Genomic DNA, 27,875 nt, shown 5'->3' with positions numbered 1-27,875 from the left:
CGGCCAGGAGAGCAGATGAGGGTCATGGAGTTGCTGGGAAACACAGACACCTTGGAGACCACCTGCAGCTGAGGCACTGTCGGTGTGTAGAGGGTCCCTTCAACACAGGCCACCTGCAACAGAAAGCAGCCAAAACAAAGCCGCAGCCTGAGGGGTGCCAGGACACCGGCTAAGTAGGAAGCACCATCCCCTTCTGGGTGGTGTTTCCTCGCCTGAAGGATGGAGACGGTAACTGCTAAACTGCCTCCCTTACAGGGTGCCAGTTAGCTTTAAGTCATGTCTTAGAATATTTTTTTCAAATACACAGGCAAAAATGAATATGCTCAAACAGCATGTAAGTCTTCACAGCAAAAGCCATTATCCCTTTCCTGCAAAAGTCTGGCATGTGACCATCCAGGGCCCTTTCTAGCCATTGGCATATGGCACACTGGGTCACCGCTGGAGAGCCATTCTGCAATCTGCCTTTTATGTTTTATACATAAAATATTCCTTGGAAATCTTTCCACATTCATGGACAGTTTCCTGCGACTTTTTGCTTCCTCTCATACTGATGGAAATTTCAGTTGTTTGCAAATCTTGTTACTATGAAGAGTGACTGCTGCAGTGGGCATCCTGCAGGTGACCCTGTGCACAGATGCCAGCACTTCTTCACAGCAGATCCCTGAGACAGGCATCACTGGGTCAAAGACTATGCATATTTAAAACTTTTAACAGAGAAAAAAAAACTTTCCAAAAAGCTTCAAACTATATTCCTATTTACCGTGTATAAAAATACCTGCTTCTCCTCATCCAAATTACTATAACATTAATCTTTAAAAGTTTGCTCATCTGGTAGGTGAAAAGTCTCATTTCAATGTCACTCTCTTGATGACTAGGTTATGTTTATGGCTTTACATATTATTGGCCATTTGTACTTTTTTCTATGAATTGACTATTCATATCATTACCTATTTTTCTATTGGATTTCTACTCTTTATATGGTCTGACATAAACCCTTGGTTAAATAAGTGTTTTTTCATAACTTTTCATGTGTCTTGATTTTATAAATACTGTCTTTTATGATTCAGATATTTTTAACTTTTTAAGTAAATCAAATCTGCATATATTTTCTTGATCCTGGTTTTGTCTTGCTTAGCAAGGCCTTGTACATCTCAGATTGATTTTTGGCGGGGGGGCTGGCCAGTATGGGGATTCTAACCCTTGACCTTGCTGTTGTTAAAACACGATGCTGTAACCAACTGAGCTAACTATCCAGCCCTTTCAGACTGATTTTTAAAACCACTTGTATATTGTTCAGAAAATTTTATAACATTACCTTTTACATTCAGTTTCTTAATTATTCTAAATTATTTTTGTAAATGGAGTGATATAGAGTAGCTTACTTTTGCTTTCCTAACAGCCAAGTGTCCCATTTCTTGAATAGTTTGCCCTTTACCTACTCTTTTAAAAGACCATCTTAAAACACTCACACAAACAAACACAAAAACAAAAAGATAAATAATTAAATAAAAGACTGCCTTTGCCACAGACATTTACACGTGGAATCCATTCTGGACTTTCTGTTCTATATATGTAGAAACACCTGTTACTACTGTCCAAGACAACACAAATATTTCAAAACACACAGGAAATGGCAGGCAACACTGAAACAAAGTTAAACAGTAAGAAACAAAATATTTTAGCGGATGAAAATATTACTCCAAAGAACAACCAAGAAAACAGATCTGTAGCCACACCCCAATGTGAATTAAGTGCCACAATATTTACATCTACAAAAAGAATTCGCAGATCTGAAAGAACACCCTAAATCAGAAAGTCAACCCTCAGCCTTTCCTGCTCCCCGGCCGTCTTGGCAGCTGCTCTTGGCTGGAGGCCGTCGCACGCCTGAGGCAGGCAGATCACGGCCACAACAGAAACAGAAAGCTCCCTGGAGCTGATCAACTCTAGGCTCCAACTTGTTATAAAAAGTGGAAAGTACCTGCTGGGGTACAGGCAGAGGCTGAAGATGATCCGACAAGGCAAAGCAAAACTGGTCGTCCTTGCCAAGAGCTGCCCGCCTTGAGGAAATACAAAATAGAGCACTACGCCATGTTGGCCACAACGGTGTTCATGACACACTGGAGCGTGCACATGGGCCGTCACTGATCCTGGTGGTTCTGACACCGTTAGAAGCATGCCAGAGGAGACTGGAGAAAGAAAACTACGCAAAATTTTTCTCTACTAAAACTGGCCAGAACTTGTTTTAAAAAGAAAAAGAAAAACATTCAACACTCAGAACTGAAATGGACAAAAAACAAAACAAAAAACTAAGAAGATATGAAATAAGAGTTAAAATTATTTCAGGAAAGATATTAAATAAAGTTATCTTAAAAATGAAGATTAACAAAGGAGGAATTGGTAAAGGGACATGAAAATCAACTACATTATATATTGATAAATTGAAAAGAAAATGAAGATGAACAAGTCTAAGGGAGAATATTACTGAACAGATAAGAAGGACACTAGAGACGGAAATAAAAACAGACAAGAGAACAAAGAGAAATAAAGAGCTGAAAAGAATCAGAGAAAAAAGCGACAGAGCAGACAGGCAAAGAAGATACAGTAAACACAAAGTGAAGTTCCTAAGGAGGAAAAGTTAAACAGTTAAATTACACAATGAAACTAGAAATAAAAGAAGGCCTGAATCTACATACTGAAAGGGTTTATCATGTTCCTGGAAAAACTGACCCAGATGATGACCTTAGACATATTGTAATAAAACTACTAAAGTTTATTTTTTATTTTATATATTTATCTGTTTATTTGCGGCTGGTTGGTAAAGGGATCTGAACGCTTGACCCTGGTGTTACCAGCGCTGTGCTCTAACCAAGGGGCCAACCTGCCAGGCACCGAAGTATTTTTTAAAATTCTTCACTTCCTCAGTTAAAGCATCCAAATGCCTAACAAGGAAAACAAGTCAGGCTGGCATTGGACTTTTCAACAGAAACATACAAACTGAAATAATATTTTCATAAAATTCAAGAAAAGTGTGAGCCGCAGACTTTACGCCCCACCAAGCATCAAGGCTGTAGAAAAGCGGTTTTAAATCTATAAGAACTGACCTCACGAGCCCTTATACTGTCCGCACCGCGCTTCCTCAGGAATCTAGTAGAGGATGATCTTCCTCAAACCAGGAGACGACAAGGAAAAGTTCACCAAAAGAACTAAGTACATTAAACTGTAGACCAAAGAGTTAAAAAAGAAAGTGGGGTGTGGCTGGGGAAGGGAAGAACAGCAAGTAAATGTTTCATGTTCTCACCACAGTAGAAATGATGCATTTTTTAAAATGGGAAGAGAAGCAAGAAAGATCAAAATAGCACAGCTCAGTGACTGTCATGAGAGTAAAAACATACCATTTAAAGCCAACAAATAAAAGAGTACAAGCCTAATAAAAAAAAAAGAAGATTAAGGGTGCTCCAAAAAGTATTAAGATAAAGGGAACCATTACAACAAAAATACAAGGCCTTCCTAATTAATAAAAGGGATCAGCGCTCCTCCCAATGCACACATGAAAAAGGGAAGAAAATAGACACAGAGAAAGGAACTGAGTAAATACGCCACATCATACAGTGAACGTAGCATAAAATTAAATGCAAGGTTGAGATTAGGCACATAAGTAATATCATCTTAATAAGAAAATGGGTTGATTCACTTATTTAAAAGATTTTCAGGTTGGTTAACAAACAAGCAAACAACACAACATCTCTGTACTACATTCAAGAGACCCATCCAAGACAGAAAGGCCAGTGTGGGAGGGGAAGAGGACCAGAAAAACGCAATCAGTGAGAAGACAGGTGTATGATCCTGGACCAGAAAAGGCTGCATTCAGGTCCAAAGCATGAAATGAAATAATAAAGACACTTTACCAAGGTAAAGGCTGTAATTCACCATGAAAAAAATAATAGTTATGTGGAGGAAAATGAAGGAGAACACCTGTTAAAGATGGAGACACTCTTGCTCTCCTGTATTTTGCCCGTCTCAGCAGGATGTGAATACACTGTGTCAGCAAGATTTTGCAAGGCTTAACCACAAGCCACAGATTTCCTACTGAGTTACCTAGGAGGTGGAGAGGTGATGGGAGGGGTTTGCAGCTGGCTGAAAAATATGTAATACCTGCTTTCTCCCAATAAATTTGCTTAGTGCGTGCACTAGGCCCCAGAACTTTGTGTCTGGTCTGTGGCTGGCCCTCTCAGCACCCACAACAAACTCAACAATTTTTAGGACTTTTTGGGTTCTGGGGGCCACACATTCCTCATTTACAAACTTATCTAGGCCTGTTTATGTTACCCACAAATCAGCCTATTCTAAATGCTGCTTTTTATCCCAAAAGCCTCTAGAAACTGTCCAAATTACAACACAGCAGGCATCCTGTTAGTGCCCCAGAGACTCATTCCCCGTGGAGGCTTCAGCAACCTCCTCTCAAGCCTCCTTCAGTCTCTGGAACACCCACGATGGCCGTGAGCTGCTCATGGGCTTCTGGTGCCAAAAATCTGCCCTTCTTGTCCCCACACTCTCCACCATCCGCGTGAACATTGCTGGCCGCAGCTGGGTCCTCCTGGTGAAAGAGACTCTCACAGCTCCTGAGCCTGTGACTCTGCACCCAGCTGCACACTGTGGCTGGGGTCACGCAGAAGCCTCCTCGCTAAACGTAAATGACATCTTCAGGATGACAGCAGACCTGGGCCATCTGGAGTATTCCCTGCATTCCCCTCATAGGGGGAAGCAGCTTCCCGTTGTGCTCAGACCCTCACCAGATACAATGGCACTGGACGAAGCCACCACTCTCCAGGACCCACTGGCTACCCGAGAGGTTCCTTGAGAACACCTGAGTAAACTAGAATGGGCATTCACATGTTTTTTGGATGGCACTGCCACCCCTGCACTGAAGGGCTGCTGCTGTCCATCCCTACGGTGGAATGTCCCTGATAAAGGGTGGGACCCAAAGGTCGGCACAGATGGCTGCACTTTACCGTAGCCCTCAGTGCCCTGGCCCACAGTCCGCCCCATCTGCACATGTTTACAAACCCTTGGGCCACTGCCAAATGTCTGCCTGTGTGGCCGACCAACGGCCAAAAAAGCAATTCCTCACCCAGGGTTTCCCTCCTGGGGGTAATGACCTCAGGGAATCTCTTGCCTCCCAGATACCCAAAATATAAACCAAGGTTACTCATGTCTCTGCACATACTTAAGACACTCCTTATACTCTATATACAATCAGACATTAATGAGAGAGACAAAAGTATTTCACTTCTCAAAATACAAAATGGGCTCTTGAACAAGTCTTTCAATGGGACTTTCACTTCAGTTATCAGCCTTAGAACACAGGCCTCCCAGAGTACCCTAATTGACAGAGTTTGGATGTGTTTTCCCCCCAAAACTCATGCAGAAATCTGATCCCCAATGTGACAGTGTTGGAAGCTGTTTGAGTCATGGGGGCAGATCCCTCATGAGTGGATTGATGCTCTCCCTGGGGGAGGGAGTAATGAGTGAGTTCTCGCTCTATTAGTTCCCTCAAGAGTTGTTTAAAAGACCCTGGCACGTCCTCTGTCTCTTGCTTCCTCTCGCCATGGGATCTGCTTGTACCCACCAGCTGCTGCCGCTTTCCACCGTGAGTAGAAGCAGCCTGAGGCCCGTGCCAGATGCAGCTGTCCCAGAATCATAAGCCAAATAAACCTCTGTTCTTTATACATTACCCAGTCACAGGTATTTCTGTTATAGCAACACAAAATGGACTGATACACTAATGGTTTGCTTCCACAAGTTCAAATTCAGTTACACAAAACATGCACATTTCAGTCATTAAACACTGGGATGAGTATAACAGTCTGGCTCAGTTTTTGATGTTTGCTGACATTTAACCCCACCCGCTCTGTTCCGCTTCTGCTCCATGTCAGGGCAAGCTGATGAGAAAGGAAGTTTCAAACCACATCAACACTGGCCCAGGTGGCCACCCTCACCCCAGCCCCACCCCCTGGCCACCAGAAAAGCCCATGCCGGTCCCTCCTCCTCACACTCTCAAGCCATTTCCAGATCTGCCTTGAAATCCTAAACAAACTTTGCGTTGGGTTAACTGTCCCCATGGGGCACCCATCAGACATATTTGCTGTCCTCTTATGATTTAGAGCTAGCTATATGCTCTTTCACTAATCTTTTGAAGTTAACACTACAGATTATGGTATGCAATCTTAACTTACAATACTATACTATTTTTTTTTTTTGACTGGTAAGGGGATTGCAACCCCCTGACACGGTGTTGTCTGCACCAGGATCAGCCAGTGAGCACAGCGGCCACCCCTATATAAGATCCAAACCCACGGCCTTGGCACTACCTGCGCCACACTCTCCCGAGTGAGCCATGGGGCCGGCCCACAATACTATACTATTAATCGGCACATTTAATCTTTCTAGACAATGCAAGGATCTCATAACCTTCTAACTTAAATGCAAATGCCATGCACTTTATTTCCATATATAGTTTAAAGTCCACAAGACATTGTTAACTGCTGTTTTACAAAGTCAGGATTCACTTAGATTTTCTTTTATTGACCATTGCTGTTGCTCTTCAATCTTTGCTGACTCAATGAAATTTCATCTCTGATCATTTTTTTCCTCCCTGAATAAGTCCCATTAGTTTTGGGGTTTTTGTTTGTTTGTTTAGTGGTAGTGGTTGTTTGGTACAAATTCTCCATTCTTTTCCTGAAAAAAAGTCTTTGTTTTACTATCATCCTTTAAAAACTTTTCTAGTTATGTGGAATATACTAAAAAGCATATGTACTTCACAGGGCCTGGTTTTCCAAAGCCTTGCAGTTTCAAATATTGACCTTGCAAGGACAGGAAATTTTCCTCAGGCTATAAGTCTCTGGTGCAAGATAAGGATTGTGGCACAGCAAGGTTGCTGGCTCAAAGACAGACTAGTTACTGATTGTTTGTAAAGATACTGAGAAATTGCTGTTAAGGAATATTTGCTAAGATCAAACTGTTGTTGATAGGACCATTAATTGCCTTACTGGAATGTCATCTGGCTTGTTTCACTGAAAGTTATCAGCCTATATTGTTAAACTATAATCCCACCTATGTCTCTTCCTGTAACTTCCTGGTTTGGAAAATAAATGCAGGAAGAGAACCCCAATTCAGGGTTAATTTCCTGAGGAAGGGATCCCTCTTGCTTGAGGGTTCCAGTGGGAGATTAACCACTTGGAAGAGATGGGCTTTGAGTAATCCTTTGCATCTCCGTCACCCAGGGGAAGTGGGGTGACAAACCCATGGGGGGCAAAGCAACACAAAGCAACATGGTTATAGAATCCTTGGTTGGCAGTTCTATCTTTTAAGATATTCCATTGTCATTTAGCTTCCACTGTTGCTGTTAAGAAGTCAGTCTTGAAGGTAATTTGATCTCCTCTGGCTTCTATTAGGATTTTTCTTAGTCTTCAGCTATCTCAATCCACTCTGACAGGTTCATATGCAGGTTTATTTTTATTTACTCAGCTTGGGGCTGTAGGTCTTCTTGATTCCATGCATTAATTTCCTTACTCTGCTTTGGAAAAGTATCTGCTAGTATCTCTTCAAAAGTTTCTTCTGCCCCATTCACCCCTTCTCTACCCTTAGGATATCAGTTAAACAAATACTGGAACTTTCTGTGGGTCCTTTATAGCCTTGTGGACCCCAGGCAGCATCAGTATTACCTAGAAGCTTGATAGAGTCAGAATCTCAGGCATCCCCAGGGACCTACTGAATCAGAATCTGCACTTAAACAAGATCTCCAGGTGATCAGATGCCCACTAGCACCTGAGCTCTGGCCTATTTCTCTTACTCTCTCGTCCACATTTAATGTTCTTCGTATCATTCTAGACAGTTTCTTTTGCTTTCTCGTCCAGTTCACTAATTCACTTTTACATTCTTAACTTTTTAATTGATATGTAACACACATATGTAAAACTGCACAAAACAAAGTGTAGAGCTCAATAAATTATTACAAAGCAAGTATTCATGTCACCACCCAAGTTAAGAAATAGCTAAATTGCCAGTAGCTCAAAAGCTCCCCTTGCCCCACACCCAGTCACTGTGTGGTTCAATTGTCTACCCTGCCATTAAATTCACCCATTGAGTTCTTAACCATTGTTACTGAATTTTCCTGTTCTAGAATTTCTACTTGGTTATTTTCTAAATCTATTATGTCATGTTTTATATCCATAAGTTCTCTGCTGAAATTTACCTCCCTGAACACAGCAACCATAGGTGTTTTAATGTCTGTATCTAATATCTATAACGTCTGAAGCCCCTGTGGTTCTCTTTATGTTGTCTACTATTTCTCCTGCCAGTTCTAGCTCATATTATCTTACCTCTTCCTATGCCTAGCTTTAAGTAGAAATACTGTGAGGCATAGAGTGATGTTATCTTTCTCCAAAATGGATTTTTGTTCACTCCTACCAGGTGATCAGGGGTGCTGAGCCACAGCCTATGCAAGGGCTGGTTGACCCACAGCCTACCCTTACCCTTAGGTTGCAACACTTGCTAATCCCACCCAGTGCATGAGGATTCACAGGCTTGCCATACTTGGTGGCCTTGGCTTTGGTCCCCTAGGCTGTCAAAGTTCTGCTCAGTCTCTCAAATGCCTTGGAGTAAATATTCCCAAGGCAAAAATAGCCCCCAGTGATGGGGTCACCACTGTGATCCCATCTCCTAAATCTCGCCCTAGAAGTTGTTCTTTTTTTTTTTTTTTTTTTTTTTTAGCTCTCTCACATTATCAAGTGGATGATACATACACTGTCTGTGTGTGGATACGTTTTCCCTCATTTTTCTTAGTTGTCCCTCACAAACAGTGTGAATTCCATGGCCTGCCATTCCCAAAGGAGAATCGTAGTGGTTTCTTCTTCATCTGTACAATAACATTCTCAAATTTCTCTGGGAGCTATTAATTATACTTATTCTAAAGTCTTTAAACAACTTACAGGAACGCCGACGAGAACTCACTTCATCCTCATGGCCTTCAGAGCTCTGGCTTCAATAGTTACAATCTTTCCCCTGCACAGGTTGCTTGGCAAATGAGAAAGGGAAGGAACAGAATGCTATGCTTGTTTAAGATAAGGGGAATGACGCCAGCAACCCCAGGGATAAGCAAGAGGAGGCTGCGAGGTGCCGGGGAATCTTCTCCTTCTGCAGCCTCTCTCTCTTTGGCATGGCTCCGCTTTTGTCCCTAAGTACCTTATAACCTCCAACTCCTTTCCCCCAAAACTCCCCAGGGTTGTGGAGAAAGCAGCTGCACAGCACTGGGATCGAGAGTCCATCCAATCCATTCCCTGTAAGTAATCACCCGCCAATGATGATAATCAGAATAATAAACTACTTGTAAGCCATAGGGAGCTGCCTGCTTCACTCTGCAGTCTCAGGATACCTTCTCAGTTTGGTGAACATTATACTGTTAGCTCATACTCAGACAACTATAAAGTTGTTTATATTAAATGTCTCATTAGGTCCTACTTTGTTTGCTGAGCTAAGTTCCTCTCCTTTACAGGATTAGTTTTGTTCTGTTTTGTTTTTGAAACATTACACTGTTCCTGGATATCTACTCATCTTTTTATTTAGAAACAGCAGCTTGCCCATAATTCCAAAGACCCTCTTCCCCACAAGTAGATGACACTGTCTTTAGATGAGAGCTACTTCCTAGATCTGTCATCTTAAACACCACCTTCATGGTGTTTCTGCCTGGTCAAATGCTTTCCAATGTCATCTTTAAATTAAATGTCCCAGCAACTCAAGTCCTTCACTGTCTTGGGTAAATGTTCACATTCTGTCAAACAGTCAGCTTTTCCTGAGTTGGGCCTTAGCAAGGACTTGAAAAACAGGAACAAATGGTAAAAATGCAGTAGTAAGAAGAAACTTCAGGTAGAAGAAAGCAGGGGCACATGGACAAAAACCCCGAGGGAGCCCATAGAGGTGGATCTCACTGTGAAAGAAAGGGAGAGGCTACCCAGTTGGGGCCACATATAAAGGCTACTGCTGCATGCTAGGGCTGAAGGCCAGAACAAGGCATCTTCACTCTACGATGCAGGCAAGGAGGAGCTGGGGAACCCAAAGAGGAGAGTGACATGGTCTGCTGTCGAGAGGGCCTGGCTCAAGGCTCATCCATCATAGTAGTCATATTGCCAGTGTCCACAAACCCTAGGAGAAGGCTAGGACCTGCAACGGTGCCTAAGAACCAGTCACTCACCAGCAGGAAGGGACCCTCTGGATGTCACAGGCCTCCATCGCAGATGAGAATGTCGACAGACAGAAGGAGGCCCCCTCCCACCCATTCTCTGTTTTCCACACTTTAATCAATCCCTGCTTGTCCATGGTGACAATCAGCTGCAGCTGAGGGTAAGTCACCAAATTCACCAGAGCAGCAGGCTGTAGAGGGCTTGACCAGATCTCTGTGCCCTGGGCAAAAACAAAATTAACATAACAACTTACACAGTGATCCATTTATTTCATAAACACATATACCTTTATGCATTCAACTGACACACAGTTACCTGTGTCTACTCTGTGCCAGGTTCCACAGTACACACCAAGAACATGCAAGTGAAAAAGACATGACCTCACCCTACAGCGCAGTAGGGAAAACAGAAGAGGAAGAACAGGTGTGTCCTAGATATATGAAGAGTAATAACTCACAAAGCAAAGCTGGAGTGTCTGGAAAGACCTGCTGGAGGCTGGATAGCACTTACCAAGCCTAAGCATAGGGTTACGGCACACACAATGGCCCCATGTATCTGAAGCATTTTCGGCATTACCAAGGGTCCAGTGAAAAGGAAGGCAGGCGCAGGATGGACAGGGAGGCTGGATGCAAGCCTGATGCCATGCTCAAGAGCCAGGGCTGTGCACCGCTGCATCCTGCTCTCAGTCTACAGAGAACTTCCACAGGTACTGTCTCACTCTGTTCGCATGGTAGCCAGTATAACTGACAAGCAAATTCAGGCTTGTGGATGTGAATAAATACTTGACGTTGCACAGACGGTAGCTGCCCTGCTTTGAATACCTCCCCCTTTTCAGGGTGTGCACCAGCAGTGCTGCCATGGGCCAGCCCTGGCCAAAGCCTAGCCCCACACACAGTTCACTGATCCAGGGGAAAACAGCTGCCCCAAGTGGGATCCACTCCACGGTCTCCTGGGATTTATAAAATAGGAATGCAGAGGTAAAGAGCCTAGTGCCACTGAGTCAGGGCCTCGGGTGAACCACTGACTGCTGCTCCCCACTTCCCAGGCCTGCCATGGTTAGGTTGCTTCACAAATGGGGGTTATTATATCTTTTTTTACCATGGTTTATTATTTTTATCATGATCTCTTTTTCTAGTCATATCTTGATATTCCTCTATTAGTTTCTTTTTTTCTCCCTCAGTTGATTTCTGTTGCTCAAACAGTTAACGTGACTAGGACAGACCCCAGCACCAGGGACTGGGCTGATGGCAAGTGACTCTCAGAGAAACACAGAATATTTACAAGTGTTTAGTGGTATTGAAGTGGGCAAAGAGCAATGCAACTCTCCTCCTATGTCAGAATGGAAAAGCAGCAGCCAGTGAAAGAGAATGCTAGAACACACTACTCAAATTCCTGCCTGTAGTACCCAATTCCATGTGCCTCCCAAGGGGAGGGAATCCCACGCAGGTCATGAAACAGGAAAGTGGAGGCTGTAGGCGGAAGGATGTTTCTGCTGGCACCATATGCTGTGACACTAGAAGGAGACAATCTCAAACCTTAGACTTCTCCAGGGATCAGAGAACAAACCATGGCGTGAGAAACCATGTCAGAAATCAATATAGATTCCAGCCAAAATGTGGAGTTGAATATTATAAGTACGCATAAAATTAAGCAAATTTTTTAAAAGAAAGATAATTACTAACTTCTGGGAAACCAAAATGCTATAGGGGTGAAGGGGAAGGAATGGTAAAGATAATTTACTTCATGACTCAGCTGTGAAGTGCATTTACAAAATTATAATAATGTATACAATAAATGTTGACCTCAACAAAATCACAGTATAATTGTTTGGGGACAGGAAGGTTAAACCTGTGTGCGGGAAGAGAAGGAAAGAGCTAAATCACCTGCCAAAGAACTCAACAGATGCCTAATAATGAGATGCCTAATTTCCCTTTGGGAACATTGTTTCCTCTGCAGATACAGGGGCAAGGCATGACTGGTTTTAACATAATCCTAGGGCTGGCCAGTTATCTCAGTTGGTCAGAGCACAGCCTTATAACACCAAGGTCAAGGGTTTTGATCCACATGCCAGCCAGCCGTGCCCCCTCTACCCCCAAAATAAAACAATCCTTTTTGAACTTTGACCTTTAAACTATGCACAACTCTAATATTAGCAGCACCCCAATTTCAATCACCCATCAGGTGACTGCAAAACTTTGCCATGCTTTTAGTTATTTTTTTCAAAAAATATTGTGATGAATTTTACAAATAAGCAAATATTTAAAAAATTTATTCATGAATATAGATCCAAAAAATTTTAAATTAATTATTGGCAAACTCAACACTGCTGGGTATATAAAAAGACTAATGTACTAATGAGATGAGAAAGGACTATACCACAGCCAGAACGATGAGACAATCACAGCCAACCATGGGCAGTTTTAAGGCAACACGTTTGAAAACTCAGAAGGAATGTAATTTTCTAGCAAAATATAAGTGATTCAGCTTGATTCAAGAACAGGCAAAATCCTGGACAGAAAAGGAGTTACAGGAGAGACTGAAAAGGCTGGTAAAGTTTAATCACAATGGAGACAAAAGGTCCAAACATTTCACGAGTGAATTCACTCCATCTTTTAAAAAAGTGTTTCATTCATGCTATGGGTCAAATGTGTCCCCCAAAAGTTCATGTACTGGCAACTTGATCTCCACTGTAACAATATTAAGAGGGTCGGACATCCAATTATGGTATATGAAAGGTGAGGCCTTTGAGAGGTGATTGGATTGTGAGGACTGTGCCCTCACAAATGAATTGATCCACTGAGTAATGGGCATGGTTCCGATGGCTTTATAAGGAGGGCAACTGAGATAGCTCTCTTCTTGTTCAGCAGTTTCTCACCATGTGATACCTTGAGTTGCTGTAGAGAGTCACCACCCAGAAGGCCCACACCAGATGTGTTCCCTGGACTGTGGACTTACCAGCCTCCAAAACGGTAAGAAATAAATTTCATTTCTTTATAAATTACCCAGTTTCAGGTATCCTGTTATAAGTAACAGAAAACAGACTAATGCAGTTCCTATACTGTTCTTATTGTTTCAGATTATACAAAAAGAGCTCTCTCTCTCTCTCTCTACACACACACACACACACACACACACACACACACACACACACACACGATTCCAAAGTTCATATGGAGGAAGGACCATGAAGAACATTTGAAATAACAATTGTAAAGAAGACTTGCCCTACTAGACATCAAACTTTTATAAAGCTATTGTATAAAAAGTGATATAGTACCAGCACAACAGCCATTCATATAAATGAAACAAGAGTTTATAAACACAGGCCCAAATCTAAATAGAAATTTGATATATAAAATAGGAGGCATTATAAGTCAGTGGAGGTTTTATCCAATAGACAATGTTGGAACAGTTGGTGGCCTAGTTAGAAGAAACTACAGTCAGACCCCTATGCTTCCAATCACATATAAAAAGATATTCTTATAAATTAAATATCAAAAACGTAAAAAAAAGTTAGAATAAAATATAGGAAAAGAGGAACTTCAAGGTGGGATAAGGGAGGCCTTCTAAACCAAGACAGGATACCCAGAAATCATAAAAGAAGGAAAAAATTGTGACTGGGTAAAAATTAAACTTCTGTAAAGCAAAATCTAAGAAAGAAAAATATTGAGTTTTCCTTTTTTGTTGTATTCTTGTCTGGTTTTGGTATCAAGGTGATGTTGAACTCATAGAATGAATTCGGGAGAATGGCCTCTGTTTTAATATTTTGAAGTACTTTGAAGAGAACTGTTGTTAATTTTTCTTTACAGGTTTGGTAGAATTCAGCAGTAAAGCCATCCAGTCCTGAGCTTTTCTTTGTTGGGAGACTGCTAATTACTGCTTCAATCTCGTTACTTGTTATTGGTCTGTTCAGGTTTTCTATTTCTTCTTGGTTCAGTCTTGCTAGTTTGTAGTTGTCCAGAAATTTATCCATTTCTCCCAGGTTTTCGAATCTGTTGATGCATAGTTGTTTACAATATATGTGATGTATAGTTGATGTAGAGTTGTTTACAAGTCAATAGATGTGATACACCACATCAATAAAATCAAAGACAAAAACCATATGATTATCTCAACAGATGCAGAAAAAGCATTTGACAAAATTCAGCACTCCTTCATGATAAAGATTCTCATCAAACTCGATATAGAAGGAAAATAAAAGCCATATATGACAAACCCACCACCAATATCATCCTGAATGGGGGAAAGCTTCTACCTTAAGAACAGGAACAAAACAAGGATGCCCACTCCCATCATTTCTATTTAAAATAGTATTGGAAGTATTAGCCAGAGCAATCAGGCAAGAGATAGAAATGAAGGACATCCAGATTGGAAAAGATGAAGTCAAACTGTCCCTGTTTGAAGATGTCATAATCCTATATAGAGAAAAACCTACAGACTCTACAAAAACTCTTACAGCTGATAAACAATTTCAGTAATGTTGCAGGATACAAAAATCAACATGCAAAGATCAGTAGCATTTTTATATTCCAGCAATGAACTAGCAGAAAAAGAAATCCAGAAAGCAAGCCTACTTAAAATAGTCATCAAAAAAAAATAAAACACCTAGGAATCAATTTAACCAAGGACGTTGCCTTGGGTTGAATGTCCCCCCAAAACTGAACCCTCACTGTGACTGTTAAGAGGGTGGGAAATCCTATTATGGTAATTGCAAGGTGGCGGCTTGAAGATGTGTTAGATTCTGAGGATCGTGCTTAATGAATGGATTAAAAATGGTGGTCATGGGTGTGGTTCTAAGGGCTTTAAAAGGAGAGTGTATGAGGAGCTATCTCTCTGCTCTTTCTGCTCTGCCATTTTCTGCCATGTGAGACCCTTGCATTGCTGTAAAGCCACCACTAAAGAAGACACACTAGATGCGTTCCCTGGACTTTGGACTTCCAAGCCTCTGAAACTGTAAGCAATAAATTTCATATTCTTACAAAGTACCCAGTTCTGTGTATTTTGTTATAAGCAACAGAAATAGAACAGAGGTGAAAGATCTCTAAAATGAGAACTACAAATTACTCCTGAAAGAAATTAAAGAGGACATAAAAAGATGGAAAGACATTCCATGCTCTTGGACCAGAAGAATTAACATTACAGATTCAATGCAATTCTCAGCAAGATACCAATGATATTCTTCACAGAAATAGAAAAAAGAAAAATCCTAACATTCATATGGAACATCAAAAGACCCCAAATAGCAAAAGCAATCCTAAGAAATAAATAAATAAATAAATAAATAAATAAAATAAAACCATTGGTGTTACACTACCAGATTTTAAACTATACTATGAAGCTACAGTAACCAAAACAGCATGGTAGTGGCATAAAAACAGACACTCGGACCAATGGAACAGAATAGAGAACCCAGAAATCAACCCACATGCTTACAGCCAACTGATTTTGACAAAGTCACCAAGAACATACATTGGGGAAAAGACTGCCTCTTCAATAAATGGTACTGAGAAAACTGGACATCCATATGTAGGAGAATGAAACTAGACCCGTACCTCTTGTCATTTACCAAAATCAACTCAAAATGGATTAGACTTAAGTATAAGACCTGAAACTATAAAACTTCTAAAAGAAAAGCTACAGGAAACAGTTGAGGAAGTAGGACTGGGCAAAGGCTTTATGAATAAGACCCCAAAAGCACAGGCAACAAAATAAAAAATAAACAAATGGGATTATATCAAACTAAAAAGCTTCCGCACAGCAAAAGAAACAAGTAACAGAACAAAAAGACAACCTCAGAATGGGAGAAAATATTTGCAAAAAAGGTATTACTATCAAGAATGCACAAGGAACTCAAACACCTTAACAGTAAAAAAACAGGTAACCCAATTAAAAAATGGGCATAGGAGATAAACAGCCACTTCTCAAAGGAAGATATACAAATGGCCAACAGATGAAAAACTGCTCAACATCACTAAGCATCTGGGAAATGCAAATCAAAACCATACAGAGATATCATCTCACACCAGTCAGACTGGCTATTATCAAACAGGCAGAGAATGCTGGCAAGGATGCAAAAAGAGAGGGGAACCCCCCTGCACTGCTGGTGGGCTTGTAAATTAGTGCAGCTTTTATGGAAAACAGTGTGGAAGCTCCTCAGACAACTACAGACAGAACTGCCACATGATCCAGCAATCCCACTGCTGGGTATGTACCCAAAGGAATGGAAATTAGCACGTCAGAGGGATACCTGCACTCCCATATTTGTCACAGCTCTATTTGCAATACCCAAGAGTTGGAACCAACCTAAACATCTATCACCAGATGAGAGGGTAAGGAAAATGTGGAATATATACACAATGGAATACTACTTATACATAAAAAAGCATGAAATTCTGCCATTTGCAGCAAAATGGATGAACTTAGAGAAAATTATCTTAAGTAAAATAAGCCAGTCACAAAAAGAGAAATACCGCATGTCCTCACTCATAAGTGGGAGCTAAAAAAATTAAGAAATAAAGATACAATTCCAATAATTCGTTGAACTTTCAAAAGGAGAGAACAGAACTGAGGTCATCAGAGGTGGAAAAGGAGTAGGGGGAGTAGGGGTAGCAAGAAATTGGTAAAGGGCCACAAAAAATGATTATATTGTGTAATGTTAAATATATTAATTATCCTAATTTTATTTTTTATTTTTTTTTTTTATTTTTTTTTTTTAATTTTATTTTGTCGATATACATTGTAGCTGATTAATGCTCCCCATCACCAAAACCTCCCTCCCTTCTCCCTCCCCCCTCCCCCCCAACAATGTCCTTTCTGTTTGCTTGTTGTATCAACTTCAAATAATTGTTGTTGTTATATCTTCTTCCCCCCCCCCCGGTTTGTGTGTGTGTGTGTGTATGTGTGTGTGTGTGAATTTATATATTAATTTTTAGCTCCCTCCAATAAGTGAGAACATGTGGTATTTCTCTTTCTGTGCCTGACTTGTTTCACTTAATATAATTCTCTCAAGGTCCATCCATGTTGTTGCAAATGGCAGTATTTCATTCGTTTTTATAGCTGAGTAGTATTCCATTGTGTAGATGTACCACATTTTCCGTATCCACTCATCTGATGATGGGCATTTGGGCTGGTTCCAACTCTTGGCTATTGTAAAGAGTGCTGCGATGAACATTGGGGAACAGGTATACCTTCGACTTGATGATTTCCATTCCTCTGGGTATATTCCCAGCAGTGGGATGGCTGGGTCGTATGGTAGATCTATTTGCAATTGTTTAAGGAACCTCCATACCATTTTCCATAGAGGCTGCACCATTTTGCAGTCCCACCAACAATGTATGAGAGTTCCTTTTTCTCCGCAGCCTCGCCAGCATTTATCGTTCATAGTCTTTTGGATTTTAGCCATCCTAACTGGGGTTAGATGGTATCTCAATGTGGTTTTTATTTGCATTTCCCGGATGCTGAGTGATGTTGAGCATCTTTTCATATGTCTGTTGGCCATTTGGATATCTTCCTTAGAGAAATGCCTACTTAGCTCTTTTGCCCATTTTTTAATTGGGTTGCTTGTTTTCTTCTTGTAAAGTTGTTTGAGTTCCTTATATATTCTGGATATTAATCCTTTGTCAGATGTATATTTTGCAAATATTTTCTCCCACTCTGTTGGTTGTCTTTTAACTCTTTTAATTGTTTCTTTTGCTGTGCAGAAGCTTTTTAGTTTGATATAATCCCATTTGTTTATTTTTCCTTTGGTTGCCCGTGCTTTTGGGGTCGTATTCATGAAGTCTGTGCCCAGTCCTATTTCCTGAAGTGTTTCCCCTATGTTTTCTTTAAGAAGTTTTATTGTCTCAGGGTGTATATTTAAATCCTTAATCCATTTTGAGTTGATTTTAGTATACGGTGAGAGGTATGGATCTAGTTTCATTCTCCTGCATATCGATATCCAGTTTTCCCAGCACCACTTGCTGAAGAGGCAGTCCCTTCCCCAGTGAATAGGCTTGGTGCCTTTGTCAAAGATCAGATGGCAGTAAGTGTGTGGGTTGATTTCTGGATTCTCTATTCTATTCCATTGGTCAGTGTGTCTGTTTTTATGCCAGTACCATACTGTTTTGGTTATTATAGCTTTGTAGTATAGCTTAAAGTCAGGTAGTGTTATGCCTCCAGCTTTATTTTTTTTGCTGAGCATTGCTTTGGCTATTCGTGGTCTTTTATTGTTCCATATAAATGTCTGAATAGTTTTTTCCATTTCTGAGAAAAATGTCTTTGGAATTTTGATGGGGATTGCATTGAATTTGTATATCACTTTGGGTAGTATGGACATTTTCACTATGTTGATTCTTCCAATCCAAGAGCATGGAATATCTTTCCATCTTCTTGTATCCTCTCTAATTTCTCTCAGCAGTGGTTTGTAGTTCTCATTATAGAGATTTTTCACCTCCTTGGTTAACTCAATTCCTAAGTATTTTATTTTTTTGGTGGCTATTGTAAATGGGCAGGCTTTCTTGATTTCTCCTTCTGCATGTTCACTATTGGAGAAAATAAATGCTACTGATTTTTGTGTGTTGATTTTGTATCCTGCTACTGTGCTGAAATCATTTATCAATTCCAACAGTTTTTTTGTAGAGGTTTTAGGCTGTTCGATATATAGGATCATGTCATCTGCAAACAGGGACAGTTTGACTTCATCTTTTCCAATCTGGATGCCCTTTATTTCCTTCTCTTCTCTGATTGCTCTGGCTAGTACTTCCAACACTATGTTGAATAGGAGTGGTGAGAGTGGGCATCCTTGTCTAGTGCCTGTTCTTAAAGGAAAAGCTTTCAGCTTTTCCCCATTCAGGATGATATTGGCAGTGGGTTTGGCATATATGGCTTTAATTATGTTGAGATACTTTCCCTCTATACCTAACTTATAGAGGGTCTTTGTCATGAATGAGTGCTGAACTTTATCAAATGCTTTTTCAGCGTCTATAGAGATGATCATATGGTCCTTGTGTTTGAGTTTATTAATATGGTGTATCACATTTATTGATTTGCGTATGTTGAACCAACCTTGCATCCCTGGGATGAATCCCACTTGATCGTGATGAATAATTTTTCGTATGTGTTGCTGTATTCTGTTTGCTAGTATTTTAGTGAGGATTTTTGCATCTATATTCATCAAGGATATCGGCCTGTAGTTTTCTTTTTTGGTTATATCTTTACCTGGTTTTGGTATCAGGATGATGTTTGCTTCATAGAATGAGTTTGGGAGATTTGCGTCCGTTTCAATCTTTTGGAATAGTTTGTAAAGAATCGGTGTCAATTCCTCTTTGAATGTTTGGTAAAATTCTGCTGTGAATCCATCTGGTCCTGGGCTTTTCTTTGTTGGGAGCCTTCTGATAACAGCTTCAATCTCCTTTATTGTTATTGGTCTGTTCAAATTTTCTACGTCTTCACGGTTCAGTTTTGGGAGCTTGTGTGTGTCCAGAAATTTATCCATTTCCTCCAGATTTTCAAATTTGTTGGCGTATAGTTGTTTATAGTAGTCTCGAATGATTCCTTGTATTTCAGATGAATCAGTTGTAATATCGCCTTTTTCATTTCTAATTTTTGTTATTTGAGTCTTCTCTCTTCTTTTTTTTGTTAGCCAAGCTAATGGTTTGTCAATTTTATTTATCTTTTCAAAAAATCAACTTTTTGATTCGTTGATCTTTTGAATTGTTTTTTGGTTTTCAATTTTATTCAGTTCTGCTCTGATCTTAATGATTTCTTTCCGTCTGCTAACTTTAGGATTGGATTGTTCTTGTTTTTCTAGTTCTTTAAGGTGAAGTGTTAGGTTGTTCACTTGCCATCTTTCCATTCTTCTGAAGTGAGCATTTAATGCAATAAATTTTCCCCTCAATACTGCTTTTGCAGTATCCCACAGGTTTTGGTATGATGTATCATTGTTTTCATTAGTTTCAATAAACTTTTTGATTTCCTGCTTGATTTCTTCTTGGAGCCATATGTCATTAAGTAGAATGCTGTTTAATTTCCATGTGTTTGTATAGTTTCCAGAGTTTTGTTTGTTATTAATTTCTAGTTTTAATCCATTGTGGTCTGAGAAGATACATGGGATAATTCCAATTTTTTTGAATTTATTGAGACTTGATTTGTGACCTAATATGTGATCTATCCTGGAGAATGATCCATGTGCTGATGAGAAGAATGAATATTCTGAGGTTGTTGGGTGGAATGTTCTGTAGATATCTGCCAATTCCAATTGGTCTAGAGTCTTGTTTAGATCTTGTGTTTCTCTACTGATTCTTTGCCTAGATGATCTGTCTAATATTGACAGTGGAGTGTTCAGGTCCCCTGCTATTATGGTATTAGTGTCTATTTCCTTCTTTAGGTCTAATAGAGTTTGTTTTATAAATCTGGCTGCTCCAACATTGGGTGCGTACATATTTATGATTGTTATGTCTTCTTGATGGATCAGTCCTTTTATCATTAAGTAGTGTCCCTCATTGTCTCTTTTTATGGTTTTTAGTTTAAAGTCTATTTTGTCAGATATAAGAATAGCCACTCCAGCTCGTTTTTCTTTTCTGTTTGCATGGTAAATCTTTTTCCATCCTTTCACTCTTAGTCTGTGTGAATCTTTATGGGTGAGGTGGGTCTCTTGTAGGCAGCATATAGTTGGGTCCTGCTTTTTGATCCAGTCAGCCAGTCTGTGTCTTTTAATTGGGAAATTTAAGCCTTTAACATTAAGAGTTGTTATTGAAAGGTGTTGATTTATTCCTAGCATTTTATTGGTTGTTTGGTTGTCTTAGGTGTCTTTTGTTCCTTGCTTTCTGATTTACTGTTTGGTTTCTTTGTTTGTTGGTTCCTTAGGTTGTAGATAGTGTTTTTGTTAGCTTGTTTTCTCTTCATGAATGCCATTTTTATTGTACTAGCGGGTTTTGATTTTTCTTGGGTTTTTATGGCAGTGGTAGTTATTTTTCAGGAACCAAACCCAGTACTCCCTTCAGGATTTCTTGTAAGGGTGGTCTTGTGGTAGTGAACTCCCGCAGTTTTTGTTTGTCTGAGAAATATACTATTTGCCCCTCATTTCGGAAGGATAGCCTTGCAGGGTAGAGTATTCTTGGCTGGCAATCTTTGTCTTTTAGTATTTTGAAAATATCATCCCATTCCTTTCTAGCTTTTAGGGTTTGTGATGAAAAGTCTGATGTTAACCTGATTGGGGCTCCCTTATAGGTGATTTGACGCTTCTCTCTTGCAGCTTTTAAGATTCTCTCTTTGTCTCTGAGTTTTGCCAATTTGACTATGACATGTCTTGGAGAAGGCCTTTTTGGGTTGAATACGTTTGGAGATCGTTGAGCTTCCTGGATCTGAAGATCAGTGATTTTTCCTATACCTGGGAAGTTTTCTGCCACTATTTTGTTGAATATGTTTTCAATGGAATCTCCATTTTCCTCCCCTTCTGGAATACCCATGACTCGGATATTTGAGCGCTTGAGGTTGTCTGATATCTCTCTCAGATTTTCTTCCATGTCCTTGATTCTCTTCTCTTTCTTTTTGTCTGCTTGTGTTATTTCAAACAGCCCATCTTCAAGTTCAGAGGTTCTCTCTTCAACTTCGACAAGCCTGCTGGTTAAACTCTCCGTTGTGTTTTTTATTTCGCTGAATAATTTCTTCAGTTCAGCAAGTTCTGCTACATTTTTTTTCAGGAAATTGATTTCCTTGTATATTTCCTCTTTCAGATCCTGTATACTTTTCCTCATTTCATCATGATGTCTAGCTGAGTTTTCTTGTATCTCATTCAGTTTCCTTAGAATTATCACTCGAAATTCCTTGTCAGTTATTTCAAGGGCTTCTTGTTCTATAGGATCTAGAGTATGAGATTTATTAACTTTTGGTGGTGTACTTTCTTGATTTTTTGTATTTCTGGTGTCTTTTTTTTGGTGTTTATTCATTGTGGCAGGGGGTTTCACAGTCCACCGGTTTAAGACTAATGACTAACTAGGATGTTGCTGTGGTTGCCAATTTGGTATGGCTCCCGCCGTGACTGCTCAGTTGGCCTCTAGTGTCTTGTGTGTGTGGTTGCCTCGGGTCTTGGGCTTCTCCGGGGAGCCACCTTTCTGGTCAGCTTGTACTCTGCTGGGCTGGTGGATCACGTACCACAGGGTGTGTGATCTCTGTTGAGCTTTCACTTTCTGTACAGGACTTCTCCCCGTTCCGTGTGCTCTGGCCCAGGCTGTTAGATCGTGCAGTGGCGACCCCACCGGGTGTGTGGTTCCTGTCGAGTCTCCGCCTCCCTGGCCGCACGTCTCCCCCCTCTGTGCACACTGTGCTGGGCTGGGGCGTGTGTTCTGCACCCCTCGTCTATCAGCTGGGCCTTCAAGACCCTGCTCAGCACCGCCTCGCCCAGGAAGTCTACCAGGTTTCTGCTAGGCACAGACGACCGGTCTCTCTGGGTGCCTTTGTAGCACTGTGTAGATCTTTTTCGGGTCTTGTTCACCTTTGTATCCCCCCGGTATAAACCGAGTCTAGTGCCCGCCTGCAGCCTGCTCTCCGGCAGGTTCAAGCGGACCTGGGAACTCTCCTACCACACTATTCCCAACCAGAAATTCGTTAGGCTTTTTTCCAAACTGGTGGTCGCAGAGATGGTATCTGCCTCCCAGTAACAGGAAGTTTACCGGGGCGGAGTCCAGGGTGTGGTGGAGTGACAGTCGGCCCGCCCGTACTTCCTAGCCCTCCCAAAACTGGTCGGGACGCCCCACACCCACAGCCCTGCCAGAGAACCGCGGAGGGAGTGGGAGAGGAGGTCGGCCCGCAGGGTCCGGAAAGCCCCGCGCCAGGCCAAGCAAATGGGCTCAGTGATGGCCGAGCAGGGCGGAGCTGCCCGCACCTGGGAAAATGGAGGCAGCACCGGGGCAATGAGTGGCCTGGTGGTGCAGGCGGAAGCCGCGTGGGCATCCACCCCCCCGAACAGAGCTGTGCCAGGGATCACTCACAGTGCTGTGCCAGGTCGGGCGCTCGCTCTGTCTCTGGTTTGTTGCCTTCCGTGTTCTCGGCGCTGCCGCCTCGGGCTGTTCAGTCGCGGCGCCGCTCGGGCGCTCCCAGGAATCTTCTTTAATGCCGGCCTGAAACCTCGAATCCTGAATAGGGCAGTTGGCCGCCTTCAGTGCGGCCCCAGCCTCCGGGATCCTGGCTGCATCCACAGCAGCCCTGGCGCCGTGTTCCCTGTTTCAAGACTCACTTTTGCAGCTAAGAATCAGTTCTTTTCCTGCTCCACACTTCAAAGCTGTTGCCTGTAAATGAGGCAGCCTCTCCTGCCGGGGGCAAAGTGGCGTTGAGCCCCCACGACCGGCCAGCAGCAGCAGTCCTCCCTTAAGAGATGGCCAGAGGAAGGTCCACAAGTTTCCCGGCTGCCTGAGGCCCAGTGGCCACCTTTTCCACCTCAGCTACTCCGCGCCAGCCGCCGCAGCCGCCGCCATCTTGAAACCTCAATTATCCTAATTTTAGATCACATATTCTACACATGTATTGATATTCTATGCTGTCCTCCACATATATAACCAATTATGTTTCAATAAATTAAAAAAAAGAAGAAAAAACAATACTACCAAAAAAATACTAAATAGTAATATTGAGGAGTCTTTGTCACTCCAGCAGGAAACCCCAAGTCATCCCTGGAGACAGCAGGGTGCAGCAGTTAGAGCAGGGGTTCAGAGGCCAGACTGCTGAGGCCTCACCTCTTAACATGTGGCTTCACCTTCTTAAACTATAACACCCCTCCAGGCATAGGATCTGGGAGAATTCAGTGAGTTCATCAGCGATTTTATTGTTATTGGTATCCTCCCATATAAAGAACCACTACACACTGATATGGAAAGGACACACAACCCCCCTGCCAGATGGACCAAGAATATGAAAAGAAAAAGCAAAAGGCCAGTAAGCACTGTAAAACATGTTCAAATTCACAAGTAAACAGAGAAATGACAACTTGAACATTCTGCATGTCAGACTGGCAAAAAATAATTATAAGCAACACTGGTAGGGATGCAGGAAGCCAGTGTTTTCCTATCCTTTTGGTGGAAGTATAAATTATCACAAACCTTTTAACACATATGACAGTGTTTATTAAAATCTAAACTACTCATGAAATTGACAAGCAACCCCATTTACGGAAATTTACACAAAAGAATAAACTCTCTAAGTATACAGGTACAAGGATTACAGTGCTTAGAGCATATATATATGCTATATGTAATAGCAAAAATACCTGAATGTATATAAAATACAAAAATGATACCTGAATGTTCATAGAGAAATGGCTGAATAAATTACGACACAACCATGTTATGCTATATTAAAGGGGTATTAAAGAACAAATGAGAACTACTTGTATACAAGTTGACAAGAAGGAACGTCCATCAACTTACTTACAGAAGTGTGTGCAAGATAATCTTATCTTGTTTAAGAAATTAAAGTAATACTTTCTAACAACCAAGCACCTCTCTACATAATCACACATGAGTGTGCCTGTATGTATTTGCATAATAAAATAGGGTACAGACCAAATAGTTAATACTGGTAACATTAGTGCATAGGATCAGGAGAAAGGGGCAGAGGATATTAATTTTACTTTAAACACATTTATTGTTTAATTTTTTAATTTTTATTGTTTAAATTTTTATGAAAATGTTTACCTTGAATTTGAAATGGCTGAATCTTTTTAAAACTTAATTGACTCTATTTTTAGAGCAGTTTTACGCTGACAGAAAAACTGAGTAGAAAGTATAGGTAGTACCTTAGTGCTCACATACCCCTGCCCCACCTGCAGTTTCCCGTTAGCCTTTTGCATGGGGCTGGTACATTTGTTATAAATGATGAACCAATCCTGATACACCATTATTAACTGAAATCCGGTGTTTATACTGGGGATCACTCTTAGTGTTGTTTATTCTACGGGTTTTGACTAATGCATAATGTCATGTATCCACCATTATAGTATCATGCAAAATAACTTTCAGGAGACCTGACACCACAAGGAGTGAGGGTGCAGCGGAGACCTGAACTCCACCTGGTCTCCTGACACCCTGGTGGGCGGCCCCTCCTCCCCCCCTGCTGCTGCTGTCTTGTGTTAGTTAACTTGAGAGGAACCTGCTACTTTTTAGAGGCAGCATCCACTTGCAGCACCTGATGAACAGTGAGAGGTGAGCACTCACTTCCCAAGAGACTGTTTATTTACATAATAAAATAAGACAGTAAAGGTACCTTTGCCTGTCTAGGACATTCAAACATGTGAAATAATTGACAGTTTTCCAGGAAAATATCCGTTTTAGGAGGTCGTGTTCCATCTATGTGGCCCCAGGCAGAACTCCTGGATTTGCAGGGCGACCACATGGTTCAAGACTAAGGACACTTTCCCTGTCTCAGTCCCAATGTATCCTTCTATAAAATTAGGATGATAATAACGAATACCCTGCTTGGCTGCTGTAATGAGAAAATGGCTATGAAAACTTCTTAACCATAAGCACCAACAAAGTTTGAAGTATTAATTTAGTTATCCAGGTTTTCACACGTGGGCATAAATGAAAGTTGTAATTATCTAGGCAAAACCACCCAGTGGCCAGCATCGGTCCCCATGTGGAGAATCACATGACAGCGTGGCTTCAGATCAAAGTCCGATGACGCTCACATGAAGGTGCGAGGGACAGCATGGCAGCAGCCATCCCAAGCAGGCGCCAACACGGCCCCCAGCAGGCGCTGTTGGTAAAGTCAGTGCAGCAAGAAGCCAAAAATGTGTCACTTGAGACTAGTCAGACTCAAGTTTCAAACACGGGTCCACTCGTGCTTGTTACCAGTGTGACCTGGCACACTAATTGATCCTCTTGCAAGCTCAGATTTCTCATCTGCAAAATAAGGTTCCCACTCCTCACCTCAGTAGTTTTCCATGATGATTAAATGAGATCATAAAGATAAAGGGCCTGAGACCCTTTGACCAAGGACACAGTAAGGATTCAATCAATGTCATCCTCACCTTCCCTTCCTGGGGGCCTGCTCACCTCATGCAAATCCCAGGCACGCACAGTGCAGTCTGAGGACACGGTGCAAACCACAGACTTCTCCCTCCTGTCAAACCGGTACTCACTAGTTGTGACGTAAGCCAGCTCCTCTATCTGTCCTGTAAGAGAACACAGACAGGGCTGTGATGTGAACACTCAACTTGGTAAAAGGGCAAGCAAGAAAACCATTTCTCCTTCTCTGTCTCAGGAGCACAATGGATGCTCGTTTAGGGGACAGTGTGGATGGCAAAAGAACTAGGGCTTCAGAGTTACAATTGGATTCTGCTCCCAGGACTGCCCATCACCCTCCAGCCATGTAACCTTAATCTACCCCCTGCACTTTTACTTTCTGTTTCTTCCTCCTCTGAAACAGACATAATGAGCCGTTCCTCACAAGGTTATTGCAAGGATCAAATGACATAACACAAATGATATAGAACACAGCAAGACATGCACTCATCAAGTGATGCTTTCCAAGTCACTGGCTGAAATGCCATGACTGCACCAGAAGGAGACTTGACTTGACCAGAGACATGTCCAGAAAGAGAGTGAGCAGTGGGAGTGAGCACAGCTACCACATTCCCCACCTCATACCTGCATGCCCAGCAATGGCTCTGCAGATGAAGTCCTTCCCTGGCTGCCCAGATTCCATTCGGAACTCCAGCTCAGACCAGCAGAGATAGTACTGTTTCCATGTCTGTGTGCCCAGGACAACCTCAGAGGCTTTGCAGGAGGACCAGTGTCTCAGACACAGCTGCCTGAAAAACAGAAATTCCAGGCGGTATATAACAGTCATGGCTTTTGGAGCCACTAGGCCTAGCTTTGAATCCTGGCTTTGCCTTTTATTGGCCATGAAACCTTGGGCAATTCACTTTACCTACCTAGGCCTCAGTTTTCTCTCCTGTAAAATGGGGATAAGGATGACATAACACTGAATGAGTGCTCACTATACATTAGGCACAAAGTGCTTCTTATAACAACCCTATTAAATAAGATCACATCCCCATTCTACACCCAAGGACGTGGAGGCAGAGAGTGGTTAGACAACTTACTCAAAGTTATGCAGCTGGGATGCAAGAACCCACATTTTTTGAAGTCACCAACTCTAACTGTTGAATTGCCTATTTCTCCCTTCAATTCTGTCAGCCCTTCATGTATTTGTTGCTCTGTTGTTAGGGGCATATATATTTATAATTGCTGTATGTTCTTGATGGATTGACCTGCTTATTATTATCAAACATCCTTCTTTGTCCCTAATAACATCTTTTATTTTAAAGTCTATTTTGTCTGATATTAGTATAGCCACACCAGCTCTTTTAGTTATTTTTTTGCATGGTACCTTTTCCCATTCTTCTATTTTCAAACTATCTGTGTCTTTGAACCTAAAGTAAGTCTCCTGCAGACAGCATAAAATTGGATCATTTTTAAAACTCATTCTGCCAATCTCTGCCTTTTTACTGGAATGTGTAATCCATACACATTTAATGGAATTACTGATAAGACAGAATATATGTATGTCATTTTGCTATTTATTTCCTAGGTCTTATGCCTTTTCTCCCTCTACCTTTTTTTTTTTTTTTTTTTTTTTTGTCGTTTTTTCGTGACCGGCACTCAGCCA

At 41.4% G+C, this 27,875-nt stretch overlaps 1 protein-coding gene and 1 pseudogene across 1 annotated transcript in view; one reads left to right on the top strand and one right to left on the bottom strand.

Moving 5' to 3' along the window:
- The first annotated feature begins 1,225 nt into the window (after positions 1–1,225).
- LOC134381103 (large ribosomal subunit protein eL30-like) lies at positions 1,226–2,224 on the top strand (annotated as a pseudogene).
- Positions 2,225–9,598: 7,374 nt separating this feature from the next.
- Positions 9,599–27,875, bottom strand: part of LOC134381102 (F-box/WD repeat-containing protein 12-like) — a 28,746-nt gene continuing 10,469 nt past the window's right edge. The window contains exons 4-6 of the mRNA XM_063101156.1: positions 26,852–27,015; positions 26,258–26,376; positions 9,599–10,455 (exon numbers count right to left, since the gene is read on the bottom strand). Of these exons, the coding sequence (XP_062957226.1) occupies positions 10,243–10,455; positions 26,258–26,376; positions 26,852–27,015 (496 nt within the window). The 3' untranslated portion in view covers positions 9,599–10,242. The remainder of the gene's footprint in view (positions 10,456–26,257; positions 26,377–26,851; positions 27,016–27,875) is intronic.

The sequence above is a fragment of the Cynocephalus volans genome, chromosome 6 (assembly GCF_027409185.1).
Source record: "Cynocephalus volans isolate mCynVol1 chromosome 6, mCynVol1.pri, whole genome shotgun sequence".
Lineage (NCBI taxonomy): Eukaryota > Metazoa > Chordata > Mammalia > Dermoptera > Cynocephalidae > Cynocephalus > Cynocephalus volans.
This window is presented reverse-complemented; position numbering and strand designations above follow the sequence as displayed.